This window comes from Hoplias malabaricus, chromosome 3 (assembly GCF_029633855.1).
Source record: "Hoplias malabaricus isolate fHopMal1 chromosome 3, fHopMal1.hap1, whole genome shotgun sequence".
NCBI lineage: Eukaryota > Metazoa > Chordata > Actinopteri > Characiformes > Erythrinidae > Hoplias > Hoplias malabaricus.
In genome coordinates this window covers 32,025,187-32,041,810 of record NC_089802.1, presented here as the reverse complement: position 1 = coordinate 32,041,810, position 16,624 = coordinate 32,025,187, and the positions used below count along the sequence as shown (strand labels likewise).

The 16,624-nt window shown below is 40.8% G+C and overlaps 1 protein-coding gene across 2 annotated transcripts; it reads left to right on the top strand.

Moving 5' to 3' along the window:
- The first annotated feature begins 4,628 nt into the window (after nt 1-4,628).
- LOC136691965 (uncharacterized) lies at nt 4,629-16,106 on the top strand. Of its 2 annotated transcripts, none has more exons than XM_066664946.1 (8): nt 4,629-4,723; nt 5,970-6,166; nt 7,313-7,416; nt 7,503-7,697; nt 7,889-8,066; nt 8,716-11,657; nt 12,456-12,691; nt 14,843-16,106. In XM_066664946.1, the coding sequence occupies exons 2-8, from the start codon at nt 5,983-5,985 to the stop codon at nt 14,913-14,915; spliced, it is 3,912 nt and encodes a 1,303-aa protein (XP_066521043.1). In that variant the 5' UTR covers nt 4,629-4,723; nt 5,970-5,982; the 3' UTR covers nt 14,916-16,106. The 2 variants fall into 2 exon arrangements, with proteins under 2 accessions (XP_066521043.1, XP_066521042.1); XM_066664945.1 differs by having other exon boundaries at nt 7,886-8,066.
- Nucleotides 16,107-16,624: the final 518 nt, after the last annotated feature.

Here is a 16,624-nt window from a genome sequence, read left to right as displayed (position 1 = left end):
TACAATGAACCTAAACCAAGGTCTCAGGAAAGGTTTAATGATACCTTTTGGGATCTTAGGCTGAAGTTTAGAAAAGCAAATGGAAAACCCAGTGGAAATACAACAAATTAAGGGTACCATTATTATTTTAAGAAGGACAGATGCCCCCTCCAGGGTGTGTTCCTGCATTGTGCCCAATGATTCCGGGTAGGCTCCGGTCCCACCGCGACCCTGAACTGGATAAACCATTACTGACAATGAATGAATGATCATTTTTAAGAACTCTCCCTTACTACATTTTAGGAAGCTGTTAAAAGTAAAAAATTCGTTCAGATATTATTTTTAAAAACTGTCAATGTCATTTTTGGAAGAGTAAATTCTATTCTAAATGCGTACAGTACAAGCCCCAACTCATCCAATAACACCTGCAAAATGTTCTTGAATTCATTTTTTATGAGTGAACACATTTGGTCTCAGGTCTCACCTTCTGATGTTCCATGTGCAAGATTGTTCTTTACCTGTTTGAACTGCCTCTCTCCTGTTCTTTGTTCATAGTTTCACTTTTGAAACCTGCGATGCAATTGCTTGATATCTTCTTAAAGAGACATTTAATGTAGTTGGCCCTAGTGTTATGACTGTTGTCTATCCTAGTTTGGGCACTGTTCTTTTTCCTGCATGATCTACAAAATGTCCTTATTTTCAAATATCTTATATCCATTTATTTGCTAGGAAAAAAAAATGACATCCTTGAAACTTTTCAGTTTGATTTTAGACCTAAGTCTTCTCTCTTCTGGTAAGTTTGCCGTCTTAATTTTTCTGGCTATTACCCTTGGGTACACATTTATAGCTACGCAAAATAGAATAATCTCAGTCAACACTGGACACAATTTCTCCTCCTTGGTCTTACATGTCGAGTTCCTCAAGGGTCAATCTTAGGTCCAATTCTGTTCTCCATATATATTTGTTACCTCTGAGATACATAAGAAACACATGTACACAAATACATGAGAAACACATTTCATAGATACAATCCCCTGTAAAATAAACATGGGTGTGATTTCAGCAAGCAGGTAGATTTTGTTGCTGAAATAATTTTCTTTTTTCACCAGAGAATAGTCTTGCTTTTTCAGCTTAGTCATGCTTTTTCACCCTGCCCTCTTAGATTACTGCCCATTTAGATGACTTCTCATTGGAATAAATCAGTCCTCTCTGAGACATCTACAGCTTGTTTAAAATACAGCTGCTAGACACTTGATGGGCACTAAACATTTACCATCCTGGTCCTAGCCCACCTCCCCTGGCTCCCTCAACAGTTACAGATACATATTAAGGTCTAAGCTCATTTCTTTAAATCGTTAACTCTTCCCCTAACGCAATAACCCTAATTCTTACCTTAACAAATATATTCACCTTTAAAATGTAACCATTTGCTTTATGAAGACATGACTTGGAAGGAAGACAAATGTCTATAATGTGAGCTTGTAAACTCTGGTCTGCTTGTGCTACTACAGATCCAGGCATCTGGACCCTGAGATAAACATAAATTGCAACTAGGAGGATAAGTGCTGCTTTGCCCTTAAGGGAGGGAGAGCCTTGCACTCTGCCCTGAGTGTAACTTACGGAAAAACACGTTACCAACTGAACCAGTTTTATTCACATAACACCACTGGCGAATTGTCACATGTCTCTCATGATTGTGCATTTGTGCTCTTCAGGGTGCATGGCACTCCAGGATATAAAGGGCAAGGCCAACCTGTGCATTCAGGTTCTGCAGGGTGCAAAGCCCTCCCTCACTTAAGTGCAAGGTCGCCCTGTTTCACCTAGCTGGAGATACTCTTTTGAGCTTCAGAAACTCTAAGTTCTTCAGGGTCCCAAGTGTTGGATCTATGATAGAGGAAGCAGACCAGTGGCTCACCCTGTGACAAATCTACACACTGTTGTTATAAAATGTCTTCCAAGATCTACTTTATTTTTTGGGGGGGGACTGAGCATTAGCTATGAGCTGTGCATTATTAAATCTCTTATCAATTTCTAAAACATATAATCATTTGTATATAACACAAGCGCCATGTGGAGCTATTCCCTGGAGCTCTCCCGTCTTTTCTCTTTTCTCACAAACACAATCCTCTGTCCTCGGGTATGATGACCTTGCTAGACGTAGTGGTCATTTTTAATCAAACCTTGCTGACTGTGGACCACTGCAGTGCATTTTACTTCATAAAGTCCTGGGTGAAATACTAGGATCCTGGGAGAAGGCTAGGATTTTCCAGAATTGCACTATATGGATAAAGTTATATTAATAGCAAGTTTGTTTCCAGGAGAATTGCAGCTGCACTTCTGGGAAGATGTTTTAACATTTTTGTGAGCATTTCATTGCATTCAGGCATGAGAGCATTAGCGAAGCAGGTAGTAATTTGGAATTATTAGATTGGGATCACAGAATGTGAGTTTAGTCAGATGTATTGGATGGAGCTTCATAACTCCAGAAAATGTACTTGCATTTACTCCACAGCCCAAGGTGTGTTTGGTGTGGGTTGGTGGTAGTGGTGGGGTTATATCCTTAAGATTTTAGTCACCTTAGGGTCTGTGCCTGTGGACTGCATTCCAAAGGAATGTGAACATTTATTCTATTCTTGGAAACATGAGAATAATGTCTCAGAGTTTTGTGTTGATATGTGTTGCTTAACTACACATGGCTTTTGGGATTGTACAAGTTCCATCTCATGGAATTAAAATAAATTGTGTGTAAGTGATCCAGGATGTGTGTGTGTGTGTGTGTGTGTGTCAGAGCTACATTCTGTTCCCATTCTGTTCAACACAGGCAGGATATTGGGAACATAACAAGCTCTAAAAATAGGTGTCATACCACAGCATTGAATCAGCAGTCCCATCCAAAGGACAGAACCCCCATCTGCTACTGTAAATGGATACCACGAAGGTCTAGATTCTCTGTGTATGTGTGTGTGTGTGTGTGTGTGCATGCTCCAGGCCAAGAAGGGCGCATGTTGCAGCTGGGACATGAAGTGGGACCTCTGCATAGTGGGCATAGTGCCATGAAAATGCCTTGTTGAATCCAAGAATATGTTTGAAGGATTATCATACAATCTCTGAACCATTAACTGAATCCTCCCATGATGCCAGGAGCACTATATGAGCAAAGACTTATAGAAACATCACATAATTATGAATAATTTAAAATATAGTTATGCTTATTTAATATAAACCAGTTATAAATGCACAAGTTTTATAATCTACACAGAATAATCACTGGAATAAAAACACCTACCTTGTCCCTTTTCTCAGCTCCACTGACCCTACTGGAGCACTTTGTAGGTCTACAATTACAGACTGTAGTCCACCTGTTTTTCTGCATATGTCTCATCCCCATTTAACCCTTTTCTTCAGAGGTCAGGATCCCCAAAGGACCACCACAGAGCAGAGAACTGTATATAGTTCTTGCCCTACAGTTTTAGTGTGTAATATGCAATTGGGACACTACCTTTATTTTGAAATCCCTTGGTGGTGCTGCTAAAAGTAATAAATGTTTTCTTATTTCAGCAACCTCCATTATCACCTACAACAGTGATCATCACACAAAGCCATTACAGGTCAGAGTTCAGTGAGATAACAACACGGTACTGTAGCTCCCCCCTGTGGATTGTGGAAGCATTGCTAGATGACAAATACCATGCTTCACAGTTGTCACCTCTGCTTCCAGTGCTCTTATTCTTGAGTTACTGTTTATTGTACTGTTTATTTTTATTTTCTTCCTTTGTATATTATACCCATTTTGACCTTGAAAAAGAATGATAAATCAATGAATTATTCATTCAATCATTGTCTGTTACCGCTTATCCAGTTCAGGGTTGTGGTGGGTCCAGGGCCTACCTGAAATCACTGGGCACAAGGTCGGGACACACCCTGGAGGGGGCGCCAGGCAATTGCAGGGTGACAAAAACTCCAAACACTCACACATATGGACACTTTTGAATCGCCAATCCACCTAGCAACGTTTGGTTTTGGACCGTGGGAGGAAACTGGGGGAAACCCACATGGACACAGGGCGAACACACAAACTTCCTCAGAGACAGTCACCTGGAGAGGGACTTGAACCCACAATCCCAAAACCGTGGAGCTGTGTGACAGTGACCCACTACCTGTAGTACACAGTATGCAGACCGGCGACATCTCACATCCCCTATAAGTTAATTTAGATAAAAATTAACCAAAATTATAATAATTAAAAAATAAAATAAACATAAACAGTGGATATGGTGATGGTTTTTTAACAGGCCTTGAACTGAACCCTAAAGAAATAACTGTCAATTTCCTAACCCTTTAATGTATTTTTGAACAGTCATTTGATGTTAGTTTTGAATTTATCATGACAACAAAATCATCATGGACCTTAAGTAATTTGTCCTTCCTTATATTTTGCATTTGGGAAATAAAAAAAATCAAACCAAGGATTCTGTATCGTAATATAGACACATTATCAGGCTTTCCACGTCCAATACATGCACATCACGGGTATTTAATGTGAGCTCATTATAATGTCATTATGACGACAACCCACGAATCCATATATGGATAAATCTCCGCCTCATGCCGTGACGTAGCTCGGTGCTTGTTTCGGTTTCTTTTTGTGGAAAACAGACCCACTGGACGCAGCGCAGCGAGGAGGTGAACTAATGTCCGTTTGAAGAGACAGAAGGCCGATAGAAGGGTTTCAGTTCGAATAAAGGTCAGGACACTTATTAAAACCACATGTAACCACATTTAGTGCCGGTGAATTAGAGGCAGTTCTGTGTAAACCGAGTAGTTTCCTTCAAGTGTAGGACTCGCATTCTCGCTTTCACTCTCCCTTTCTCCCTCTCTCTCTCTCTCTCTCTCTCTCTCTCTCTCTCTCTCCCCCCCCACTCCGTCTTTTCTCCTGCTCATTTATTATTCTCTCTTTTGCTCACTTTCTGCTTCTGTTTTCTGTCTCCTGCACACCTACTCTTTGTCTCTCTTTTTCTTTTGCTCACTTTCTCCTTCTCTTGAGCTTTCTCTTTCTCACTTTCCCTTTCTTTCTGTCTCTGTCCAGTTAGCTCCTCTAAATCTTTATTAAAAGATTCTGTAAGGAGATAATTTCGTGTCTTTTTACTTCAGAAATGGTCTTTTCTTCTGTTCCTTTAGGATTGTTTGTTGTTCAGCTGTGGTCATGGCTACTGCTCTCTCTTCCTGAACTGTAACATTAGTCTTAAGTTCAAAAAGACAAAAGAGTTAAAGAATTAATTTTACAAATACAGTTACAAGGGGTGACATGGTGGCACAGCAGTGTCACAGTCACACAGCTCCAGGGACTTGTAGGTTCAAGTCCTGCTCCTGACTGTCTGTGAGGAGTTTGGTGTGTTCTCCCTGTGTCTGCGTAGGTTTCCTCTGGATGCTCCGGTTTTCTCCCACGGACCAAAAACACACGTTGGTAGGTGGATTGGTGACTCAAAAGTGTCCGTAGGTGTGAGTGAACGTGTTTGTGTGTGTAGCCCTGTGAAGGACTGGCGCCCCCTCCAGGGTGTATTTCTGCCTTGCGCTCAATGATTCTGGGTAGGCTACGGACCCACCATGACCCTGAACTGGATAAGCGGTTACAGACAATAAATGAATGATTACAGCTACAATCATCCAATGAAACCAGACTGACCATAGACATACAAATAAGTGCATAACTGGGCCAGCTTGGCCTGACAAAAACTATTCCTTAAAAACATTTTCATCTGTCCATTTACCTTATGAAACCAATCAGATTTCCAAAGTCTACCAGAAATGAATATTCTGTGATCTCAAAGTGTTGTCTTGAAACAACCTTTTAAAAACATTTGATCGGGCTAAAATTTATGTCTAAGGGCTGTCCCTGTAGACGTCTGTTAAACATCTTTGTGCTGACTGAGTTACTCTTTTTTTTAATACCATTTATTTTTTATTTCACCTGTTTATGACCTAATGTCCAGGTCTTCGGTCAGGATGGCAGCAGAAGGGCGGACGGTCCGAGTGAGCGGGCTCCCAGTTGACATGTCTGAGAACCGACTGGTAGACAAAATCCACATTCACTTTTTGCGCAGGAAGAACGGAGGTGGAGAGATCAGCTCAGTGACTGTCTCTAAAAGCACACCCGGAATGGCATTCATCACATTTGAGGAGAGCGAGGGTAAGGGTTCAAAGCCGACTCATTTTTAATTTGGATATTGTTGATAGGTTTACAGCTGTGATATTGTTCAACTTGGCTGTAGTGACAGAGGAAACATGGAGTTATTTACAAATACAACAGCTCATACAACATCAAACTCTCATTTACTAGTTTAGGTATTCAGTCTAAAACTAAACAATATTATATTAATCTAATAATAGCTCTATAATAACTCTAAAATAACAAACTAAATTATAACATTTTAATGTAAAATTATAGAAATCCTTTGCCAATGCATTCCTGCCAAAATATAAGCATTTTTTAAAGGGGTATATTGAAACAAGCACATGTTCACTGCATGTGCACATTTATTTGGGGATCTGGAGCCTACAAACACACACACTGTGAAACAAGACCACCCAGTGTATTTTTCATAGTCTGCTTAAACCTTAAAATTGGGATGAAAATAGCCATTCAGATTTTTTGCTGCATTTCACGTATGAATTTTACAATACCCCAGTCACAGCACGGGACTCACAAATGTGTGGTAAAACGGTGTTAAACAAACCTGACCAGAGAAAAGACATGAGAAAACAGAGCTAAAACAAGAGTGGAAAAATGAGAGAAACAGCAAAAGCCAGTGAAGAAAGAAGACAACTGAGTTAAAAAGGAGATATGGTGTGCCTCCCTTGGTGCTGCTGCATTAGAGTGTGTGTGAACTGTGTATGGCTCATTTTCATTTAAAGGGACAGGAGCTGAAATCTGTTTAGGCTGTTCAGACAGGGGGACAACACTGCTGTGCTGTTTGATGTTTGTGGTATTTCAACCGTATGGTATAACACAAACATTTCATTAAGACCCCAGAACGTTGTTTACTTGTGGAACAATGGATAGAACATATCTTCTATAACAACATTATTGAACTGTGTTTCTCTTTTTGTTTTTATTATGTCATAATCGCAATTATCATTATTAATACATTTGACATCAACTAGCAATACTCGTACATGCTGTAAGCACTACCTCGTGTGCTCATCTGAAATGTGCATTCCTGTAAGAGTGTCAAGTGCGTGTTCGCGTGAAGGTGACAGAAATAAACACACTGTAAAACCTCACTGTAAGAACTGTTAAAGGTCTTGTTGAATTGTCTTTTGCTACAACCTTCAGTTGCCTTAAGACTGGCTAACCAAGGACATCAAGTTTTTAAGGTGAGCGACAAGAGTTATGACATCAGGATTAGTCTCCACCAAGAAGAAGTGGATCCAGATGAGGTAAACATCCTTGAAATTTCACTCTTGCTAATGTTCACAGATGGTCTTCCTTCTTACTCTCCGTATCATTTATTCTGCTTTCACAGGTCCTGTTGCATATGTCTGTGACTGTGGACTACAGTAAGCTGCCCAAAGGGAAAAGAACCCTGTTGTCTTTACATAAAAATTTCCAAGCTGTCCAGCTGCATTTTGACCCTCAGACAGACCTTTGTGTTATGAATGGTGGCTATAATGAGGTTCAGTCATTAAGCAGGCAGGTTCTGGCATCGCTGGAATCGCAGGTAGGACTTCATTGTTAAGCCAAAGTAAGGTCAATTAAGGAATGTCTGATAGCTTCTGTACATGTTTATGAATATGGACATAAGAAGTCTTTAGAAGAAGTGTTATATCCACTTTTCACAAATTATACTTTGTTAAAGCTTGTATGGATTTAGGGTCTAATTACAGAAATGCATTATTCATTTGAAAGCAGAACTTCGTAGATGGACTCCCCTTAAAGATGAAAGGACGAGAAAGAGTCCAGTATACTTTACCCATGGAGAAGAGAGATTACACACCCCTAGGAGTAAACGAGGCAGATGATGGGACAAGGAGTGCTTCGGAGACCAAAGAGTTGGACATAGGAACAGAAAGTACTATTTGGAAAACAGGTATTTATTTCAGCCTGATGAACCCATTTTATTGGTTGTAACCACAGACAACATTTGTTGGGGAGCAAGAGGGAACAATTTACAACATTACAAAAAAGGGAACAATCATGGAACACAGTCAAGCGGAGAAATAATGCCACCTGCATGTCTCTTTGTTTTACATCATAGAAGTAAACATGATTTTACATCTACTCGTTTCATTCATCATTATAAAGTGCTGTATTTATTTACACTGGTCTAGCATTTCTTCTCAATGAAAGCGTATTGACTCCAAAAGATTTGATTTTTGACTCTGGGGCACCTAAGAGTCAACTTTAGACAAACAACTCAAAAAATCGAAATTTTTAAAAGTGAGTCTTGGGTAAAATCAAGCAGAGTCATAGGCTTCATTCAGTGGACTCCAACAGCAGGTGTCTAGATTTGGAGTCAATTCCAGAAACACCCAATTCATGTGTCAATAAATGAAAGACACACAGTGTAATCAGAGTAAGAGCATGTGAAGTAATGATGAAAACAAAACAGAACTAGATAGATTTCTTGGCCTTAAATAGTGTGTGATCTTTATCAGAAACATGTCCTCTCTACTGTCCAGCGAAGGGTTTGGGAAAGAATGAAAACAGATGAACTGATGTTTCATTGTGTTTCACAGGTGTAACAGAGGCAAACAGTTCCATCCATCAAGCATCCTATAAAACCTTGAGTGAAGACAAGTGGAAGGTGGAGCCAGAAGATGGGACCTCTTTTGAAGACCTCTACTTGATTGTTGACACAGACAGCTTCCGTTACCTCCATAAGTTCTGTTCCAAGGAGTACCAAAGCATTTTGAAGCGCTACAGAGTGGAAGTATTGGATGTGATTTGCCAAGACATTACCACTTTGTACCTTAAGCCAAAAAAATCACTCTCTGAACGTGGCATGAGTTCCGTTAAAATGGCCCACCAAGAGCTAGTTAATCTGTATCAGGATAAGGGGTCCCAGTTACGCAAAGAAAACATATCTAAAAGTGGCATCCCTGCGAAAGACCTTGTGCATGCCTTGGAAAGTCTCAAACAAAGGCTGCCAAAGCTGATGATAGATGAAGATGGAATGAATGTCTATTTGGTTGGAAGTAAAAGTGATGTGTCTGAAGCCAAACATTTTATTGTAGATGTGAAAGGGATTGGGGCGGACAACAACAACTATTCAGATCCCCTGTTTTCTCCCTTTCAGTCTACCTTTGCATCACCCCACCAAGGGTGTTCAGTATCAACAGAATTAACAGAGGAATCTGACATATTTCGTCCACTTGGGGGTAAGAGCCAGGACTTGGATGACCTATTCGCTAAGAGGGAGGACTATAAAAAGGCACACAATGAAGAGACTCATACCTTTGTTGAAATTAGGCACAAATCTGATGATCTTAAACCCACACACTCTGGTCTATTTTCATCACAGGCTCATACTGAGACAGCAACAAATGAAGATATTTTCTCTGTCAGAAGAAATGAGGACAATTCAGACAATAAAAGAATGGAGCCCAGTGGTTTGTATGACACAGAACATTACACAGATCCTCTTTTTATCCCTTCCAAGTCTTCAAAAGTATCGCACTTGGATCTGGACATGAAACCAATGGATAGCACAGACTTATCTTTGGAGGAACTGAAACAGACACCTGCCACTACTTTAAATGTCTTTCAGAAGCAACCCAAATCAAGTAGAGGTCAAAAGACTAAATGCTTGGACTCAGGTAGGGAGATGACAATAGCTGCTAATTTTAGCAAAGGCATTTCAAGTGGAGTTACAGAATCCGGTTTTAACTCAGGTTACACAAAATATTCTGAAGGACTAAGAGTCCCCAAACCAGAGGAAGTCATATCTGCACAAGAAAGGAGGCATCTTGATAGTGAACAAACACAATCACTGCCCTTTATTAAGCCATCAATGAATAGTAATCTGAAATCAAGTGGCGTTCCTGGCAGTTTGGGGGCTAAAGGCAGTGCCTTAAGTAAGATGGACATCCAGGCACCAAAAGGTGACCTGAAGAAACTCGTACAGTGTCCTTCCAACTCGACTGAGAAGAAGCTAGGGATGATGCCGGCTTATTCCTTCGAATCTCAGAGTTTGTCCTTAGGCCAAATGGGTCTGAGTGAGGACACAGTTGTCAACAAGAACCTCACCATGCCTCCAATGTCAGCGAGGAGAAGATCCAATAGCTTCTCTGGCAAAGTCAGGACAGGTAGAGAGGTGCAAACATCTGTAGATCTCTTTGGTGGTCACAAGGAGGGAAGACAAGATTCCCAGACAAGAGAAGTCTTCACTGAGGACATCCGTGTGTCCATAAGACTATGGCTGTATCTGAAATCAGTATATACTACTGAAATTGATAATTTGTCATCTGACCTACAAGTGAAGGAACAATTTGACAAGGAGGATCTCATCCTCTGCCTGAGAGGTGCAGACCCAAAAAAGTTGAGTGAAAGCCACCATGGGTTAAAGAATCTCATTGCCACAGTTGATATGGACTTTGACTCTAGGACACTGCCGCTATCCATGCTAGGATTGTCAGAGTCGAAGGACAAGACCTTGGTGAAGTTCATTACAGTAATGAAACAGCAACATGAGAAGGTTAGAATTGTACTCATGTGCAAAAGTGTGATGATCCTGGGCCCAAAGTCAACATGCCAGAAAGTGGAGGCGACTATGATGGAGGTGTTTCATACTGGGGTCAATTGTACAAACACAAAAATGAAGAGTTGGGAGCCTCATAAACCGAGCCCTCATGAGGTGAACACAGATCCCTTCACAACCAGTGATGCTACTGATCGTCCAATACCAACAGGTGAAAGTGCACAAAGTATCAGGAAGAAGGATCTAGCTAAACTAATGGACCAAAATAATGACAACATATCAAAAAATGGTTCTCGATTACCCGAGGAACAAACCAGAGCCACAACACTAGAGGCAATTTCCAAAGACAAACATGTGCAAGACCCTGGAGATGAAAGTTATGGCAAGATGCAAAGTGAACAAGTGACAGAGCAAGGGACACAAGTCTTAGATCATACTCTGCTCGTACCTAAAGATGACATTGTGACAGTGAATAAGGAGAGTGTAAAAACTGACAACCACATTAACTTGGACAGAGATGCAACAGAAGACAAAGTTGCTGGAGACTGCCAAACCACACCTACTTCACAGAAGAACACTATTCTACAAGGTAATTCCCAGATTAAAGGAATTCTTACTGAACAAGTGAACCCAGATGGTCCTATGGCCCAAATGAAGGATGTTCCACAACAACCTGGGTGCTCAAAAGCCACAAATACTGGTTTGCCATCTTGTAAAAGTGGAAATCAGGACCAACCTTTAACCTGTGTGTGCGGTGCTCAAGGCAGTACAGTTAATCAAACCAGATGTGGCATGAACCTCTGCTCCCAGTGCCAAAAAGAAGCTCATTCCAGCTGTAAACTCTGCCCACCACAGACTAACAAAGACACATGGGGTATCAAAGGCACCATGTCTGTTCGAGAATCAACCCTGACGATTCCTGGATTTATCAGAGACTCAACACTAAAGATTATCTATGATATACCTGATGGTATTCAAGGGGTAAGACCACAATATTCATACTTTTATAGAGTAATGAAATGAAAAGACCATACTGATCTTAAGTCATTGTGCCACAGGAGCTGGAATACAAGGGCTGCGAACTGCTACAGGCCCTATGATACAAAATAATATCACAACGCTTGAGCTGCAATATATGATATGATTGTGATATTTAAATATGATTGATACGGCGCAGCAGGTAGTGTTGCAGTCACACAGCTCCAGTGACCTGGAGGTTGTGGGTTCGAGTCCCACTCTGGGTGACTGTCTGTGAGGAGTTTGGTGTGTTCTCCCTGTGTCCGTCTGGGTTTCCTCCGGGTGCTCCGGTTTCCTCCCACAATCCAAACACATGTTGGTAGGTGGATTGGCGACTCAAAAGTGTGAATGTGTGTGTGTGTTGCCCTGTGAAGGACTGGCGCCCCCTCCAGTGTATGTTCCCACCTTGCGCCCAATGATTCCAGGTAGGCTCTGGACCCACTGCAACCCTGAACTGGATAAGGGTTACAGATAATGAATGAATGATATGTTGTCACACAAATTCACTGTCCTGGGGTTGTTGGTTCAGACCTTGCCGCAGGTGACAGTCCATGAAGAGTTGAAAGGGCAGGCTTTGTAGACCCAGATAGTGTTTGAACTTTTATTTTTACACTGTGTTATCACAAAAATATTAAAATAAAATAAGCACCTTATTTGATGCATAGGCACATTTGTAGACCTCAGAGTGTTAGTTGTCAGATGTGCCCAAGCACACTTTTCTGTTTAGTTTTTCAGCAGGCTTATTAATTAATATCTCCACAGGAGGATCATCCATGCCCAGGAGCTCCTTTTAAAGGGAACAGATTTGAAGCATTCTTACCACTTAATGGAGACACCAAAAGACTGTTGCCGCTTCTGGAGAAAGCTTTTCACAAAGGCCTCACTTTTACTGTGAAATCTGGAGACAGCGAGGACCAAGGGAAGGTGGGAGCAGCAAAAGGACAAGTGGTTTGGGACAGGATTCCTCACAAAACCAGGCTGGAGGGTGGTGCTTCTAAGTGAGTAAAATGATAGATAAATGATCTGGGAGATTTCATTTGGGAATTTAAGAAGTAGGACTGAACCTACTAAAATTCTGCCAACACTTCAGCTGCATTTGTCTATATGAACTGTACATAGTGATCAGCCATCTTTTACTCTGCATACTTTGTTAGCCCTGTTTCATGCTCTTTTTAATGGTCGGTGCTGCTGGAGTTTTTAACACTGCGCCACCTTGTAGATGTAAAATCAGAACTCATCTGTGGCTGCAGTTTTTGTTGATCATGCTATTTCTTTTGGTTGGATATTTTTGGTTGGTGGAATATGTTCGGTTCAGCAGGAGGTTTAAAAAGTCCAGGAGCATTGCTGTGTCTAATCCACTTGTACCATCACAACACACACACTAACACACCACCACCACCACGAGTCTCTGCAGTGCTGAGAATTATCCACAACCCAAATAACACCTGCAGTTGAGGGTTTCTGATCATTTTAGTGAGCATGTTGTTCATCGCCCAATGATTCCAGGTAGGCTCTGGACGCACTGCGACCCTGAATTGGATAAGTGGTTACAGAAAATGATAATGTTGTTCATATATACTGCGTATGACGTGTATATATATATATATATATATATATATATATATATATATATATATATGCACACACACAATGATATTTACATTATATAATACTCATTATATGTCATACACACACACACACACATATATATATATATATATATATACTTACATCTTTTTGTTCTGTGTAACAGGGATGGCATAATTTTTAGTGATATCTTATTTTCCCTTAGTTTTTTTTTCCTCCTTGTTATTTTATTATTATTATATATAAATATTAAGTATTTTGACTCTTGGAGTGTCCATTAATAATTTTTAAATCAGGAAAACAGTGGCACTCTCCCAGAGCCATGATCACATGGAAGGTAATGGACTGGGAGTGTGTTTACCACCTTCAGAATGTAGTTGGCTCTCAGCCTTTTCCAGAATGCATCAATCTACAGCTCTGTAAACAGTGGTGAATAGCATGAGTGTGTATTCTGCACTCCTGTCAGACTCATACCAACATGATTCTCACTACAATGAAATGTTGCCTACACGTTAAGGAAAATTCCAGCAATTTTTCTTAAATTCTGCTCCGCACCAAGACTGCAAAACATTTTACTCCATTGCATATAAATCTAGATTCTTTCATCTGACTGTTTGGAGAAAAAAAAACTTTCAGCGATGTGCAGCAAGGAGGAGTGTGGTGTGTTCTCCCTTTGTCTGCGTGGGTTTCCTCAGGGTGACTGTCTGTGAGGAGTGTGGTGTGTTCTCCCTGTGTCTGCGTGGGTTTCCTCCAGGTGACTTTCTGTGAGGAGTGTGATGTATTCTCCCTGTGTCTGCATGGGTTTCCTCCGGGTGACTGTCTGTGAGAAGTGTGGTGTGTTCTCCCTGTGTCTGCGTGGGTTTCCTCCAGGTGACTGTCTGTGAGGAGTGTGGTGTGTTCTCCCTGTGTCTGTATGGGTTTCCTCCGGGTGACTGTCTGTGAGAAGTGTGGTGTGTTCTCCCTGTGTCTGCATGGGTTTCCTCCAGGTGACTGTCTTTGAGGAGTGTGGTGTGTTCTCCCTGTGTCTGCGTGGGTTTCCTCTGGGTGACTGTCTGTGAGGAGTGTGGTGTGTTCTCCATGTGTCTGCGTGGGTTTCCTCTGGGTGACTGTCTGTGAGGAGTGTGGTGTGTTCTCCATGTGTCTGCATGGGTTTCCTCCGGGTGACTGTCTATGAGGAGTGTGGTGTGTTCTCCCTGTGTCTGCGTGGGTTTCCTCCGGGTGCTACGCTTTCCTCCTACAGTCCAAAAACACATGTTGGTAGGTGGATTGGCGACTCAAAAGTGTCCGTAGGTGTGAGTGAATGTGTGTGTTGCCCTGTGAAGGACTGGTGCCCCCTCCAGGGTGTATTCCCGCTGTGCGACCAGTGACTCCAGGTAGGCTCTGGACCCACCGTGACCCTGAACTGGATAAGCGCTTACAGAGAATGAATGAATGAATATTTTGCCATTTTGGGCTTGGCACATGTCTTGTGCTGGAATATACTGTTTACTGTAGAGAAATCTCTAATTCCACTGATGTAGGTGGCAGGACTGAATGACTTCACTGTTCTTCTTTCCTTGTAGGAATGGATTCCCAGACTCCGCCTACATCAAACGCTTGTCTGAGGCCCTGTGGACAGCAGAGCTACGAGAATAAGACAAAGAAAAAAAATCACAAACTCATCTATGAGGTGTCATGAGCTGAGGTGTTGAGTGTGAATTTACCGCTTCAGCTGTGATTGATATGTATGAATTTGGTTGAAATATGTAAACACAACAACAACAACAAACCTGGTTGGCCATGTGTAGGCTCAACTACATGGGTCTGTCCCAAAAACTAGTGAACTACTAGTGTACATGAAGAGCACTGTACATCATAACATGCACACTCCCGGCAAGTAGGCCATACCAATTTTTAGATATTTTATATATATTTCTACTGAGTTGCCTTATAATTATTTTAATAGAGCACTAGATGGTTCCTCAATCTTTTAGACATTGGGACAAGATTAAATTTGTAGACATCTGTCTATTTTACTGTACCTCCAGAGTGAGTTTGAATAAATGGCTATGAAAAAAAAACACAACAAGTTCAGAATCCTTAACTCTTAGATGACTGTGAGCTGAGGGGAGGAAACAATGGGGAACGGGCTGTGATCTCTTCGCTCTCTAACTGGAGCATCTTAATAATCTCTTGTAAGGCTGGATTTGAGTTGAGATGTTGACTATTTGTAAAGCTGCCTATTTAGACAATGACCATTCCTTTGATTCACTAGGCATTGAGACACTTCAAATGTGATAAATGATTAATATTATTATTAATATTGCTATTAATACTCTTAACGTCTGAAGAAATTCTGTGTGGTGTGTTCTCTCTGTGTCTGAATGGGTTTCCTGCAGGAGCTCCAGTTTCCTCCCACAGTCTAAAGACACATGTTGGTAGGTGGCTTAGTTGTTGAAAAGTGACTATAAATGTGAGTCTGTGAGTGACTGTGTGAACGTGTGTTGACCTGTGATGTCCAGGGTGTGTTCCTGCCTTGTGCACAGTTATTCCAGGTAAGCTCCAGACACACTGCAACCCTGAACAGGATGAAACACTTACAGGAAATGAATGAATCTGTCTTACAAAAAATAAGTTGCATAATGTATGTAAAATAAACCTGTCAAATGTTTTTTAAATATTATGCTTTTAACATTGTGTTTTAAAGATTTATGTATTATTTTTAATCATGTTTAGAATGAACACAATAAAATGTTGAGGACCATGGATTCTGATGTAAATGTGGTTGTAATATATTTTGTTAATTCTCTAGTAGAATAATGTGCACTGGACCAATTTAAAGCCAAAGAGGCATTTTATACCTTTAATTTTCGGTATACAAATAAAAGTCTTGTAATAACCCCAGGCTTCTGTAGTCTTTGAACCAGCTCAGTGTTTAAATGTGGTAATCAGTTAAGAAATTACATAATTATAAATTCTGTTCAAATGTTTTATATGCAAAACTGTTAAAACCTATCTTTATCTAAACGATCTTTGATTAAACACCTCTGTTCATGAAAATGACATATTATGCTATTTATATTAGCATGTATTTGGCACTTTACTTACGTTTCACCGGTAATGTACTACTGTATATTCTGTTTGGCTTATTATCTTTTACCTACATGTATCTCACGTAAGCTGCTGTAACACCAGTTCCGCTTTGTGGGGTTACTAAAGTTATTTTTCTGGCCTTCTAAATAGCTTAGACGAAATTCTGTCATTTTGCGTTCGTTCAGAACAAGCAATTAGTCCCCTTCTCTGACCTGTGCACCAGTAGGTGAGGAATAATAAAAACCCCGTGTGTCTGAACCCACCCGTCTGAG

Bases quoted from the DNA above. Each gene is read 5' to 3' on its own strand.
- LOC136691965 (XM_066664945.1), top strand. From the start codon at position 5,983: ATGGCAGCAGAAGGGCGGACGGTCCGAGTGAGCGGGCTCCCAGTTGAC. The intron at 6,167-7,312 runs GTAAGGGTTCAA...TACAACCTTCAG, and splicing joins CACATTTGAGGAGAGCGAGG to TTGCCTTAAGACTGGCTAAC. The intron at 8,067-8,715 runs GTATTTATTTCA...TGTGTTTCACAG, and splicing joins AAGTACTATTTGGAAAACAG to GTGTAACAGAGGCAAACAGT.